This window comes from Phyllostomus hastatus, unplaced genomic scaffold (genome assembly GCF_019186645.2).
Source record: "Phyllostomus hastatus isolate PE091 unplaced genomic scaffold, TTU_PhHast_1.1 phas_contig_1162, whole genome shotgun sequence".
In the NCBI taxonomy this organism is placed as follows: Eukaryota; Metazoa; Chordata; class Mammalia; order Chiroptera; family Phyllostomidae; genus Phyllostomus; species Phyllostomus hastatus.
The window spans coordinates 9462447-9477348 of record NW_025333537.1 but is presented as its reverse complement, the minus strand read 5'-3'; the positions used below and the strand labels follow the sequence as shown (position 1 = coordinate 9477348).

At 56.2% G+C, this 14902-nt stretch overlaps 2 protein-coding genes across 2 annotated transcripts in view; one reads left to right on the top strand and one right to left on the bottom strand.

Moving 5' to 3' along the window:
* Positions 1-3628, top strand: part of CCDC63 (coiled-coil domain containing 63) — a 29061-nt gene extending 25433 nt beyond the window's left edge. Inside the window, exons 10-11 of the mRNA XM_045845419.1 lie at positions 1331-1534; positions 3513-3628. Of these exons, the coding sequence (XP_045701375.1) occupies positions 1331-1534; positions 3513-3628 (320 nt within the window). The remainder of the gene's footprint in view (positions 1-1330; positions 1535-3512) is intronic.
* A 1894-nt stretch (positions 3629-5522) lies between these two features.
* Positions 5523-13640, bottom strand: MYL2 (myosin light chain 2). The gene is made up of 7 exons (XM_045846152.1): positions 13545-13640; positions 12158-12247; positions 9865-9940; positions 8205-8309; positions 7547-7625; positions 7399-7447; positions 5523-5876 (listed from the first exon to the last, which is right to left on the bottom strand). Exons 1-7 carry the CDS (start codon positions 13545-13547, stop codon positions 5778-5780), a joined length of 501 nt encoding a protein of 166 aa, XP_045702108.1. The 5' UTR covers positions 13548-13640; the 3' UTR covers positions 5523-5777.
* Positions 13641-14902: the final 1262 nt, after the last annotated feature.

Sequence of the window (14902 nt, the reverse complement as noted above, 5' to 3'; positions counted from 1 at the left end):
GCGTTAACTCTTTCCTGCCCACAGCCTGTCTGGTTCTTCAGAACGTGGGCCCAGCTTCCATTTCTCATCCCCCGTCCTGCTCTCCCTCCTCGCTCAGCACCTCCGGTCACATCGTGCTCCTCTCTCCACTTCCAGCCCTCCCCCCCACCCCTGGGCCTCTGCACAGGCCGCTCCTGGAATCGCTGTCCCGTATTCGGTTCTTCCTCAGCCTCAGATCTCAGCTGAAATGTCCTCTCCCCAGCAAGGCCTCCCTCCGCTGCCTTGTCCGGGGCCCGTCACCCCGCCCCCTGCTGCGAGTTCCTCCCGCGGCAGGCCTGTTCCTGCGTGCTCACCCGGTGTGTCTGCAGGTGGTTCTCTCTCTTGGCACCTGTGAGGTTCCTGAGATCTGATAGCCAGCTCCAGATGCAGATTTTCGGTCCCTGATTCACAGCAAGAATGGCAGCAGTGTAGGTACTGTGAGATTTGTCTTTCTCAACTCATCCAAATCCAGTAGTCACCGGATCCAGATAACGAGCATCTGGGTGGTGAGGGGTCTCCGTGTTTATTTGCTGAACTTGTCTTTCTCTCCATCTTCCCACAAACACCGAAGCGTATGATGTTTATCAGGGCAGGGGCTGCTGGTGTGTTACTGGATTTTTTTCCTCCATGTAGCCACGGTCTCTAGCACCGTGCCTGGCATGGGGGGCACCCAATAATCACCTGTGAAATGAATGAATGAATGAAGGAAGGAAGGAAGGAAGGAAGGAAGGAAGGAAGGAATGACAGAGTCCAGGGACTGCATGGGACTATGTGAGGCAGTGAGGAGGACCGTTCCCCCAACCTAGGCAGGTCAGGGAAATGTCCCTGCAGGTGGTAAGGCCTGACCTAAGTCTTCAAACATCGGTAGGGGTCACTCTGAGGAGGGTGTAGGGAAAGGCATTTCAGGCAGAAGGAACAGCATGGGCGAAGGCCTGGAAGCCTGGGACAGAGCGAACTCCAAGGAAAAATCAGTGGTTTAAAGCAGGGCTGCCCACGGCTTCCAACTTTTACTGTACAGCCAGTGTTTCTCAGCCTTCTAAGGAGCCTTTTTGGATACTTTTTCCCTAATCGCCTCATTCTCATAAAAACTTAATACTGTTAATACACTGTATAGCTGTTTATGTCCTGTATGCATATCTGCATATTTATATTTATACCTTATTTATAAAGCCATTGTCCTGACAGGAGCTCATGCCCCCCCCTCCACTTCCTGTCCCTTCCCTTCCTCGGCAGCAGGAAGGGGGGCACCACCCCGAGATCGCCCGCAGCCGGGTCTCCTGGCAGTGACCTTACTCGCCTTGGTGTTCCCCAGCCATCATCGAGAGGAAGACCAATGACCTCCTGCTGCTGGAGTCCTACAAGCGGATCCTGGAGATGGAAGGGGCGGAGGCCGAGAACCCGCCGCTCTTCGCCAACCCTTTCTGGGGCGGCGCCACCATCCTGAAGAACGCAGAGGCCCTCAAGGTCCTCCCCCCGGTGTTCGGGTCTGACCCCTTCAGCGACAGGCTGGATGAAGGTGAGTTCTCTTTCCCCTCCGGTCCCCCCCAGCTGCTGGGCGAAGGGTGTGTAGGAAGCCTTTGCTCTAGAGGGTTGTAGTGTTGGGCCTCGGTTTACCCCCCCTTTATGAGCCCCGGGGCCCGTCACTTTCACTGGGTACCGTCTTGGATGTGGCCACATGACACGGTTGTCTGGGGGCGCTTCCCCCCACGGCCCTGTGGCCGACCCACAGATCCTAAAGTTTAGTTATCCTGGACACGTTTAATTCACAGTGACTTTGTGACCATTTACAATGAAACTTGAAATGCCCGGAAGTTTCCAAATTGGCAAGTTGTGGGCTCACGAGATTCCCCGATCTCATCTCTCGCCCTCACCCTCTGCTCCTGAGTCTCACGCCACCCATGACCTCCCTGGGCCCTGTCCTGTTGGTGGTCCCCAACCCCACGGCTCACGCAGCTGCGCCGGGGTTCACGCCAGAAGCCTTAACTGCGGCCCTTCTGGCCCTGGCCCGTTGGTCTGTCTTCCTGCCCCTCTGAGGCGGAAGCTCATGACACTCCCCCTCACCGGGGGAGAGGGTGGGGGGCAGCCCTGATCTCTGAAGATGGGGCTGGAATCGGCCCCACCGGTTGCTGGGGGGCAGTTTGGCAACATGCGTGGGAAGCCTGAGAGACGGATACGCCCAATAAACCCGGAATCCCACCCGTGGGAGCTGGTCCTCCAGGAGAAACATCTTCAGGGGTCTACGAGGAAGGTAGGGGGAGGTTCACTGTAACCCCACATTGGAAATGTCTGAAATGCCCATCCAGTAGAGACTGGTTGAACGAGTTACGATTCATTCTTACATACAGTGGAATAGGAGGCAGCTACTAAGCAGAATGCAATGTATATAATATTATATATATATACATTCAGTGGTTCTCAGCCAGGGGTGATTTCCTCCTGAGGGGTAAACTTGGCCAGGGAAGCAGCTACAGCCCTGCGATGCATGGGGCAGGCCTTCCTAACCTTGATACATGACAGGGGGTGGTGGAGGCGGGGGGAGAGAGAGAGAGAGAGAGAGGAGGAGGAGGAAGAGGAGGAGGAGGAAGAGGAGGAGAGCAGGAGGTGTCTTGACCATGCCAACCAGAACACAGAGGCTGTATCGGTTGACTTACAGGGGATACTTCTGGGAGGCAGTTTGCAGAGAGCTTTACATTTCTAAGCTAAACAGTTCTGTGTTGTTCGAATTCTTATTTTACAATGACCTTCCGTCACTTCAGTGGTAGGTTTTGAAAAAGCTGCCCCTCTTCTCTGAGCAGCGTTTCTAGCGTGCGGGGGGCTTCGAGGCTGGGGGGCGGGGCCTGCCAACGCGCCTGTGTGCGCACACGCACGCACCTGCAGTTCGGTTTCAGCGAGAAACCTGAAACGGAGCGGGAGCAGGAGCTGGGTCTGGCGTCAGCCCCCTCCGGACAGCGCCCCCTGGCCCTCTGAGGTCCTGAGGAGGAGGCTGGCGGGGCCTGGCTCCCAGGGTCACGGCCTTGCAGAAGAGGCCTTCTCCTCCCTTCCTCCACTCAAGGGAAGGCTGATGAGCCCTGGGCTCTCTTAGCGTACTAGCCTCTGGCTGCTGTGTGTGAACTGGGAGAGGCAGCCCCGACAGTAGTTAGAAGTGCCCGGTCTGCGTGGACATGGTTTGGCAATCAGGCGGGGGCTGGATTTCAGCCCATTCATTCATTCACCTGTCTCCACCTGGTCCTCCGTCCTGAACAACCTCCCACGGTGGCCCTGTGCCCTGGAGCTTAAATCAGACTCACCTGGGAGAGAAAAACAGTTTTTGTCTGGGCACCCCTGGGCACCTCTTCCTCCCTGAACCCCGAGAACGGTCACACTCCGGCCCCCCGTGCTGTGGAGGACCTGCAGACCAGGCGGTGGCGTCCCTGCCTTGGGCACCCGTGAATGGGGCCTGAGGCACCGGCCGGGGAAGGACGTGGGCTGCATCCGATGCCTCCTTTCCCGCGCAGTGGACCAGCCCCTGGACCACAGCAGCCTGCGGCAGATGGTGCTCAGCCACAACACCATGCGAGAGTCTCGGCGGGACTTCAGCTGGGCAGCGTCCCTGAAAAGGGGGACGACCTGAGGCCCGAGAAGGAGCCGACGGTCTGATGTGGACGGGGCCGCATTTGTGCCACAACCGGAGAGAATAAACGTTTTGTTCTGTGACCCCAGTGCCTCTTCACACTCGCTGCCGGGGGCTGGGGCGCCAGGAGCCACCCCGGAACAGGGCAGAGGAGCGGGGTGGGGGGGGGGTTGCCTTCCAAAGCCGACACAGGATGCAAGAGTTGAGTGAGTCACCATGGCCCCCAAGAACCCGAGAGGGTGCCCGGCACGGGCCACCCCTCGGCCGCTCCTCTGGGTGAAGCAGGGATGAGTGGAGTGTAGGGGTCGGGGGAAGCCACAATGTTGGTCTGCATGCCCCGGAGTCCCACGGGTGCAGCAGCCCCTCACAGGCAGGAACCGGAGCCACGTAAGCTCTGTGTCTGAATCTGTGTGTGTGTGTGTGTAGGGTGAACGTGGCACTGTAGAGCCGTGTCCAGAACGCCGTGCCCCGAAACACAGGCTGCACTTGACTGCCCTGAGCCGGGGCCCCTCCGGGGTCTCCCGGCGCCTGGCTAGGCTTCTGCAGGAGACCCAGGCAGCAGGTTGCGGGCAGTGTGTGGAACAGGGTGGGTCGCCATGGGGTGGGGGTCCCCCCATCCCTGCCTGTCCAGCTCGCTGTTGGCTTTGAAGGGGGCCCCAGGCCCCGGAAGCCAGGGGGTGAGGTCGTGGTTCGGGCAGAGGGAGCGGGCCCAGAGCTCCGCCTGTAGGGGCTCTGCTGCTGTTCTTGAGCCGGGGGGCGGGGGGGCCCGCTCCAGCGCTGGCTCTTCCAGCCGCTGGGCCCCATCGTGCCTTCTGGGTGAGCCCAGCCACTGCTCCCGTCCCGTTTCAGCTCTCAGCTCCCACCCCATCCTTCGCTTTGGCTGTCCTGAGTTCCTGGGATTCTCTTAACAACGTGTGAGTGTGATGTTCACCTCCACTTCTTCCTGAAAGGCGCCTGGATTTGCCTTTGGGGGACAGCTGTGTGGCTGGGGAAGGGGCTGATTTTAGCTCCAGGACAAGGGTTCATCATGTGACCCAGGTCTGCCAGTCGGAGCACTACACCTGTTTCAGGTTGGCTAGGTACCCCGGAGGCCCTTTTCTGGGACTGGCAGGGAGCTGGGGGGGAGAGACGGGCCCTCTTTCCAGGAAGGTTGCTGAGGGGAGAGATGGGAGCTGAGAGCAGAGCAACGTGATAGGAAGTAGAGCAGTGGTGAAGCCTCCTTGGGGACTGGTGGCCCTGTCTGAGCTCCTGGATGCAGCTGTGCCTGAAGCCCTCGGACTTCTTAGTTATGGGAACCCATTTGTTTCCTAAATTGGGGTTCTTACAAGCCCGGGTAGACCCAAATGCATTAACAGTGACTTTGATCACTCAAAACCAAGAGTGAATTCAAGCCCAGGCCTAGTTTTTGGACCTCAGACAGGGTCAGAAATTGGTACCCCTCCCCCAGTTTGCCAGGAGAGAAGTACAGACAAGTTCTCCTTTATCTAAACTTAGAAACTGACCTCCTACAATGAGCAGATGTGATTTTGGGGGGGGGCAAATGTACCATATTATGCATGCGAGGCCCCTTCCTTTTAAAACATCCTGGGGCCGGTCGTGCACACGTGGGAGGAGCTCTCCGCTGGCGTCCCAGGGGAGCGGGTGCAAGGGAGCTGAGCTCTGCAAACGCTGGAGCTCCCTGGGAGAAAGGGCCGTGCTCCTCTCATTAATGTCCCCGTAAAGTGTGACCCTGGACAGCGACAGTCCTGAGTGGCTGCAGAGGCCTGCGTTAAACAAAAGAGTCTCCGAGACTCAGCGCTAACCACAGCGCGGCCACCACCAGGCTGTTCGCCGCCTCCGTGGGACCTAGCAAAGGGCCAACCTTACTCCAGGCACTTGGGTCAGAGACACGCTGTGAACAGATGCACGACCTCTGGTTTATTTGAAGAGGCCCCTGCGTGGCTTTCCACCTGCAGAGTGTGTGCGGCCTCGTGGCACTGCGGAGCCGCCCAGGCTGCACGGAAGGTGGAGGTAGATGTGAGAGGCAGCCAGAAGGCTCGGAGGCCAGGGGCAGGGATGGCGGCCTTTCTGGGCCGAGGGCGAGGACAGCAGGCACCGCCCTGCCCACAGAGACAGGCCCAGGCCCAGGCCCAGCAGCGAGCCCCTCCCTTTAGTCCTTTTCTTCTCCGTGGGTGATGATGTGCACCAGGTTCTTATAGTCCAAGTTGCCAGTCACGTCAGGCGGGAAGGCGGCAAACATCTGGTCGATCTGAAAAGAACCAGCGAGAGGTGCAGAGGATGATGGGAAGGGAGGTGGGAGGGGGATATGGGACGGGGCACCCGTTGTGTCAGGGGTTGTGTCAGGGAGGTGTGGGGGGTCGTAGACGTGGAGATGCACTACCAGATCCCCTTGCCCCCCGGGAAGTCCTTGTCACCCAGCTGCGGCAGAGAGCAGCAGGGCCCAAGGTCACGCCCTCCCTGGGGAAGCCCATAGCCACCTGGTCGGTGTGGGGTCAACTTGGGACCTCTCAGACGGGCTGTTCTAGCCCCAGGGAGAGCGGACCAGGATGTCCTTTGGGCCTGAACCTCAGGCCAGCATCCCCCTTGAGCCCCCTGCTCCCTCGCCCTTCCTTCCCAGGGGCTGAGCCCAGGGGCCCCCTTGCGGGGATGTTCCTCGGAACTCAAGCTGCGGCGGGTAACAGGCTGTGAGGGAGTCTGCTGGGCCTGGTGGGGACTGTGGCAAAGTGGGGACACGTGGGCCACTTACAGAAGTGGCAACTGCTGAGGGCCAGCTGAATGTGGCCATGTGGGCAATGGGGTCAGACTCTGAGGGACTCTGATTCTAGGAATCTAGATGTTTTTTAAAAAATGCAATTTCCACATTTAAAAAATAATGACTGTTTTTTTTTTTTTTTAATATATAGACTATTGATCGCCAACTCGGGATAACGCTGCCCTTATCACGCGTCAGCACTTTGCACGTACTGCCTCGTTTCGTCCCCACTGTGCGCTAGGGGGCAGGCCGTGGCACTGGCCTGGCTTTACAGATGGGGAAACTGAGGCCCAGGGACGTCACGGAGCCGGTCCCAGTCACAGAGCTGGTGGGAGGCGCAGGCAGGCTCTTCCAGCTGCTTAAGTGTTGGAGGGAAAATCTAAATAAAGTTTTTCGTGGAATGTGGAACGTGACGGGACCAGGCCTGCGAAGGGTCTGTTGTAAACATCAGCAATGACGGGGCCGTTGCCTGTTCATCCAGGACTCCTGGCGAATTAGCAAGTGTCCCTTCCTGCAGGCACATTACTGCCACCTGCCAGAAAACTGATGTAGTCTGATTTAAAAAAATTATAAAAGACACGTTACTGCCACCTGCTGCAACACTACTGCAACAAATACATTCTCTGCGATGCATCTCACAAGAGCGGCATCCGGGAGAAGCGTGCTGGGTGCAGCCTTTGCGGCAGTAGCCGGTACCCTGCACGCCCCCTGTGCTCGCTCAGATGCCGAACCAGGCGCCCTGCGTTGCGGGGGAGGCAGGCCTGGGGTCGGACAGACCTGCAGTAGCATCCGTGATGTCCTTTCGGGCAAGCGACTCTACCTCCCCGGGCCTCAGTTTTCCGTCTAGAAACGACAGTCGTACCCATTCTGGCCTCGCGGGGTGACTGAGGGAATGAAACTCGGCAAGGGCAGCAGCAGGGTCTCTCCCAGCGTGGGGTCGGGAGCGTTTTAGAAAAGAGGGCGACGCAGCCCCCAGAAGGGAGCTGGGGTGCAGTGAGCACCCAAAGGGCTCTGTTACCTCCTCCTTGGAGAATCTCTCCGCCTGTGTGGTCAGCATCTCCTTAACGCTGCAGAGAGAGGAGAGCAGCGTTGGCACCAGGTGGGCCAGGGTGCGGCGGGGGGGGGAGCAGGGAGCACCCACGTCCGCCCCCCCAGATCCCACTCACTAATCGGCCTTGAGCACGCCCTTGCCTTCGGGGTCAAACACTTTGAACGCATTGAGAATGGTCTCCTCGGGGTCTGCCCCTGAAACAGAAAGCGGGGTTGAAACACGCCCGGGAACCTGTTGTACCCCAGGAGGCAGGACCCAAGCCTCCCCCCGCACCCCCCGCCCCCCCCGGTTGCGGGGAGCCACAGCCAGTCTATCCTGCTGAGACCCTGCCTTCCTCTGAGCACTGAGCCTTTGCAAAGAGTGGGCTGCGGATCTGATTACTTTGGAGCAAAACCCAAGTTCAAAGGTGGATCTAGATTTAGAAGGACTGGGATTTGAACCTGGACTCCAGCGCGTGTTAGGTACGTGACTTTCTGTCTCCGGGCCTCAGCTCCCCATCTGTGCACTGGGGGTGGGCACAGAACCTACCCCCCAGGTGCTGTTAGGTGGGGTTGCACACGTGAATGCTCAGCGTGAGGCCTGGCTCGGGGCAGGCGCGGAGCGCTGTTAGCTGCTGTTTGCTTTGCTTTGTTTTTCCTTTTCTTTCCCCAGTGTCACTCCGCCTCCCTCTGCTGGCCATCCTTGTCTATCTCCTAGGGCTTGAATCCACACCCGAAGATGAAGACACACAAAGACAGACAGACACACAGACACACAGATGCACACAGACTTACCCTTCAGCTTCTCCCCGAACATTGTCAGGAACACCGTGAAGTTGATGGGACCTGGCGCTTCCTTTATCATGGCGTCGATTTCATCATTCTGCACGTTCATACGCCCTAGGACAGAGAGCATGCACTCAGGGCCCCGGGTGGGGACAGAAACAGCTCTCAGCGGGCTGGCACTTGCCCTTGTAATTCCACTCCGGGGCACCTAGTCTGGGAATCAGCCGAGACCGAGTGGGCGGGCCAAAGAGTCAGGTGAGAAGATGCTCTTGGCAGTGTTGCCTGTAATAGACACCTGGAAGCAACCCAATCTCCAACGTAGGAGGGGTTAGTGGTTTTTAAAGTAGTGTCTTTAGAACCTGGGACACTGTATACAGACATTTTAACATTTTACTCAAGTGGGAAATGGCCATCTTGTCAATTAGCTCTTCCCAGCCGGAGGTGGGAGGGGCAGGTCAGCAGCAGTGGAGGGAGCCTGTGCAGGTCACACCTGCTGTAACCTACGCAGCCGTGGGGGTTCCGGTGCAGCCGCCTGCGCTGGCCCTTCCCACAGGCCCCTACGGCACCTTTGTGCAAATTAGAAAAAGATCCCCCTTTAGGAAAAGATCCCCTCTCTTAAGATAATTGATGTTTTTTTTTAAGACATAACTTTTTAAAAAGATTTTATTTATTTATTTTTAGAGAGGGAAGGGAGGGAGAAAGAGAGAGAGAGAGAAACATCAATGTGCAGTTGCTGGGGGCCGTGGCCTGCAACCCAGGCATGTGCCCTGACTGGGAATCGAACCTGCGATACTTTGGTTCGCAGCCTGCGCTCAGTCCACTGAGCTACGCCAGCCAGGGCTAAGATAGTTGATGTTTTAAATAGGAAGACCCACAGTGGCTGCTCTGTAGAACCGCGCGGTGTGCTGCCTGGGCCGCTGTCCACGGTGGGCCTGAGTTCAGGGAGTGGGAGGAGGGCAGGGGCATGCTGGGCGTGGATGCTAGGAAGAAGCTCTGTGGACTTACGCTCACACTGCTGAGAAGTAAACTTTTAAGGAGCTGGAGCCAAAATAAAATGATTCTAGCCCTGGCCAGTGTGGCTCAGTGGATTGGGCGTTGTTCCGCCAACCAAAAGGTTTCGGGTTCGATTCCTGGCCAGGGCACATGCCTGGGTTGCAGGTTCAGTCCGCTGTGGGGGTGTGTATGAGAGGCAACCAGTAGATGCTTCTCTCTCACACTAGTATGTCTATCCCTCTCATTCTCTCTCCCTTCCCTCCTCTCAGAATAAAATACAATCTCTTAGCCAATTTGATTGATAAAAAAAATCTTAAAAAAAAAGAATGATTCCCAAATAGAATGATTCCAATGATTAACTCCCCACCCCATTCACCTAGAAAAGACTGGGGGGCTGGACTGTTAACAGTGGGGAGTGGCCTAATGGGTCGTGTTTCTTCTTTATCCTTTTCTAAGATTTCCAAGTTTTCTATTGTGAGCTACCACTGCATTCAAATCGCACAGAGAAAAAGTTAGTAAAAAACGTGAGGGCACTCACAGAGTCAGCCCTCCTTTGCTGCCCTCTGAAACCTGCCCTGACTGGCCCGCCTGCCTGAGCTGTGTCTTGCTTGGGAAGAGGAAACGCTCCTCACCCTGGCGGTGATCCCACCTCCCGGCCCTAGAGGGCGCAGCGTACCGAGAGCGGCGAAGGTGTCCCTCAGATCGTTCTTGTCGATGAAGCCGTCCCTGTTCTGGTCCATGATGGTGAAGGCCTGTGGAAGGGGGGCAGTTGGCCGGTCAGGGCAGGAGCGATTGCAGGGAGGGGCCCCAGAGGCTGGGGGCCACGGGGTGGAGGGGGTGGGATTCTGGGGTTTTCAAGGAACACTGAAGGACGTCAGATCCAGAGTCTAAGGTTTGGAAATGTTAGGCATAGAGTTACCGTGTGGTCCAGCAACTCATTTGCTGGGTTTCTGGTGAAGAGAGTTAAAGCATCTGTGCACACCAAACCCTGGACACGAATGTCCATCGCACACAACCCGTTAGAGCCCCAAGCTGCGAGCAGCCCACACGCCCATCGCAGGAGCGACGGATGAGCGAACTGTGGCCTCTCTCTGCAGCGGGTGCTCTTCCGCCGGCACCAGGAAGGAAACCATGACACATGCTACCAGGTAGGTGAGCCTCGAAACAGGATGCTGAGTGACGGAAGCCAGGCACAAAGGGCCACATGTTGTGGGATTCGATTTCGATGGAATGTCCCGAACAGGCAGATCCACAGAGACGGGAGATACATCAGTGGTTGCCAGGGGCTGGGGGAGGAGGCGTGTGGAGTGACCGCTGAAGGGCACGAGGTTGCTGGTGAGGGTGGTGAACATGTTCTGAAATTAGGTGGGGGAGGATGGTCACGAAACCCCGTGGCTATCCTGAACAGCCACGGAATTGCACACGTACCTAAAAAATGCAGGTTCGTGGTGTGCGGATTATGTTTCTATAAAGCTGCTGTTGTTGGAAAAAAAACAGTTAAAAACTAGGGTCTCCTGCCCGCCCCCCGCCTGGACAGCCCATGCCATCCGTGAGAGAGGGCCGGTGGTCCCCCCCAGCCAGCAGGCGGGGAGACTCCCAGCGGTGCTCTGTGAACGCCCAGGCGTATTGCAAATGGCGTGTCATCTCGACATTTTCTGGGCTCTCTGACGCAGCTGATTGTTGAAAGCATCCGTAGCCCCTGCCCGCACCACTGGGAGCTGACCTCCTCTCAGAGGTTGGGAGGGGGTGAGGGAGAAGGTGACTATTTCAGGTTCAGATATGACATTTCACCCCAGGAAGTCCTCTTTCCCTGGTGGCCTACGGGGCATGACATTCCTGCGATCTGCATGTTAGTGGGGACAAACGGCGCAAGTGTGCCTGTCCCATTTGGAAGTCCCAATGGTTCCCCCTTTGCTGTCAAACGCGCCGGCATCTAGTGTAGCTTAGCATGCCTTCCTGTGAAGGGCCAGGCAGGCGTGCGGGTGACGCGGGGCGCGCCCGTCCCAGCTGCTGGAAAGCGAGTGAATCGTCTGTCCTCCCAAACCTTCAGGAGGCGGCACGCTTTTGCCTAACTGGTACTTCGTTTGCCTCAAAGGGCACAGTCCGGCAGCATGTGACAGGGTGTCAGACCCCGCTGGCTTTTAAGAACCGAGGACTGTAAAATTTGAAATCCAAGAGATACCGCTTTTCATCATCTCTCACACTGGCAAAAATAATGTTTTAGACTATGAATGCCCAGTGTTGACAGAGGTGTCAGGGGGAAGCATTTTCTCCTCTTGGGGCCAGCAGGAGGAGGAATTCACACCTCGTTTCTGGAGGACAATTTGGACCAGTGGTTCTAGTTGTGTTTAGTTCCTTTTTTTTTAAAAAAAAATTCCTTTGACCCAGCAATTCTGCTTTTAGGATTTTACTCCAAGGAAATAACCAGAGATGCATGCAAAAATGTGTGTTGTGTATAAAAGTAAAACATTCTAAACACATGTAACATCCCACCATAGGAAGTGGCTTAAATAAATGGTAGAGAATATGGTCACTGAATTAATTGCTCAGAGAAAAGCACCAGGCACCAGTCCGCGTGTGCAGAAGGCTGTAACTTTGATTAAGAAATATATACATATGTAACAAAAGTGATTTGAAGGGTATGGGCCAAAATGCCAACTGAGGATCTATCTCTGGGTGGTAGAATTACAGGTTGTTAGTATTTTCTTTAGGCTTTTCTGAAAAGTTTTTCTACATTTTCACACACACACAAAACGGCTTGACTTTGATGACTAGCAACAGTTATTAAAAATAATTTCTTCAAGTGGGTCACGCGCATGTGCAGACCGAGTCTGGGGTTGTTCGGAGGATAAAGACATCTAAGCCAGAGGTCCCTGCAGGGAACTCGGGGGAGGGGAAGGTGCTCCCGAACTGGGGGGGGGGGGAGGGGGAGTCTGCCTCCAGGCCGGAGATTCCCCAGCTGCACGCACCTCCTTAAACTCCTGAATCTGGGTCTGCTCGAACATGGAGAACACGTTGGAGTTGGCTCCCTCTAGTCTCTTCTTGGCTTTCTTGGGCGACTGCGGGTGGGGGGACATCGATTAAAACAGTCAGAAGCTGGAAATGAGAAAACGGGGTCAGGCCCTGCCTCTGTTCTGGGTGAGCCTCAGCTGCTCATCTGTGAAATGGGGGCGTGGCGTCCACGCTCCTCTCAAAACGGTGATGCTGGTGGGATAAAAAGACGCCAAGTGACATTTCCCAAAGGCCCCCTGGTTCTCGTGGATCGTGAGAGATTGTGGATCTTGTGGCCACTCCTTCTGAAAACTCAGAGAGCTGGAGACGTGTCTCCGAGGACGGAGGCAACCCTCTCAGATCAGCCCTGGCCGGGTCCAGCGGCTTCTGCTCCGATGCACTTCACAGAAAGTTCAGCAGCGCACAGAAGGGGAACTGACTGGTTGGGGCGGGGGTGGGGGGGGGAGTCAGGCTCACGAAACCATGAGGAATGCGGAGATGAAATGACGCTTTTTCAGGGTGTTACAGCGCCCCGACCCCTCCACATGATTTTCCCTGGATTCAAATGGCAGCGAAACCTCTCTAAATGTTCCGGCCTTGCACCGCGCAAACTGCAGAGAAGAGCGAGTTCACATCCCCCCCTCCCCAGCTCTTCTCTCTGACTTTAAATAGTTACAGCAAATGCTTAAACACTGTACATACATCATTTCATTTAGTCCTCACGACTGCTCTGCCAAATAGATGCTATTGTTCCTGCGCCATTTTACTGGGGAGGCAACTGAGTCTCAGAGAGGTTGGGTCACTTGCCCAAGGGCACACAGTCACCAAAAAAAGCAGAGCTGGAGTTGAACTTGGGCAGTCTGGCTCCAGGGTTTGTGCCCCCCCAACCCCTCTCCGACACTGCCCCCAGTTTGAGGGCTCCCTGCTTCGGGAGGGGGACACCTAACCACACAACACATGGAGACAGATTTTAATTTTGCAAGTTCAAAAGGTGAAAACAAAAAGATCTTTTCCCCAGCTGCCTGAACAAGAGAAAAGAATTACAATTTGATCCTTAAAAGCGTTCAATCCCATTTTGCCAGCCCTGGGAGTTATTGATTCCTCCAGAGGTCAGTAGACAAGCCATAAAAAAGCCAACTCTCTTATTTTGTTTTTGCAAGTCCCCGGGAGCTGCTGTTATTTGTGGCTTATCAGGGCATCGATTGGGGTTCCTCGGCGCGCACACAGCAAGCGGCGCTTTCTCCACCAGGGCCTGGGGTCCTCGAAAGCCACCTCCCCCGGCTCCCCTTCGGGCCTCCGCCGGTCGGTGGCATCCCCTACTTGCCCCCCCAGCATCCCTCCACTCCCAGAGCCCTCGGTACTCACCATGGTGGAGAGGACTCGGCGCTGATTCCCTAGAACAATCCCACAGGCTGTCCGCCCTCTGCAGCCGGAACAATAAATACTTCCTCCCCGTGTTTAAAAATAACCCCATGACCACTTTTGGCAGTAATGGGGGGGGGGCGGACGCCGCCTAAGGTCCCCCCCCTCACCCCCACCCATGCCATTCTTCTGAAGTAAGGGCAGCTCACTCACCACCTGGTGACACTTGAGACCCAAAAAGGCATTCAAGGTTGAAGAGACAGGCGGCGGGGTCGCGGCGAGAGATGCTGTCAGCAGCGCTTGGGCCGGCAACACTTGTGCTTGTCAATTTTGAGGGAGAAAATGGCAGGGAGAAGGGGGACTGAAAATTCTCTAAGGTTATCAGGCACAGGCCCCACCTCGGGGCCTTGGCACCGGCAGTTCCCTCTACCTGGAATGCTTGTCCCCTGACACCCGTCCCCCCCTTCAGACCTTTGCTCCAAGGTCACTTTCTCAGGGAGCCGTCCCGCCCACCCTAGGGAAGCAGCCATTCTCGAGCCACACTCCAGCTCCCTTCTCTGTTTTCCCCGAAGCATTGCTCACCCCCGGATACACTATGGAACTCACTTATTTCGTTCCCAGCTCATGACCAGCTCAAGGCAATGGCTCCACAAATACTTGTTGCCTGACTGAAGAAACAACTCACCTACCGAGAGCCTGTTACGTGCCCATCACCGAGAACACATGCCTTAGGCTTGTACTGAATTTTCCGACCTCCCCTGTGGGGTAGGGAACCACCTCATCCTCTGTGTTCCCATTTCACAGATGAGGAAACTGAGGCCGGGAGGGGGAGTGCGCTTCCCTGGCTGGGGCCAGGCAGCGGTGGCACTGGGAGTGGATCTGAGGCCCATTTGCTTCCAGAGGTTCCTCCTTGGTCTTGGAAAAGGCAGCTTGCTGTCAGAACACGAGGTGTCGTGGTTGTAGCTCTCTCTCCTGGGACCGGTTTTCTCCTCCGGCCTGCGGGCAGCCTTGGGCCTTGGGATCCGGGGAGTGAGAATGCAGGGCCTGGCATCAACTGTGTTGATCCCACAGGTGTGGGTGTCGGGCCCAGAGTTCTCACTTGTAAGAAAGAGAAAAACAAAGCCCTGCCTGGCATAGCTCAGTGGATTGAGTGCGGGCTGCGAACCAAAGCATCGCAGGTTCGATTCCCAGTCAGGGCACATGCCTGGGTTGCAGGCCACGGCCCCCAGCAACAGCACGCTGATGTTTCTCTCTCTCTCCCTCCCTTCCCTCTCTAAAAATAAATAAATAAAATCTTAAAAAAAAAAAAAAAGAAAGAGAAAAACAAACAAAAACTTGGGGAGACACAAGTAAAACCCAAA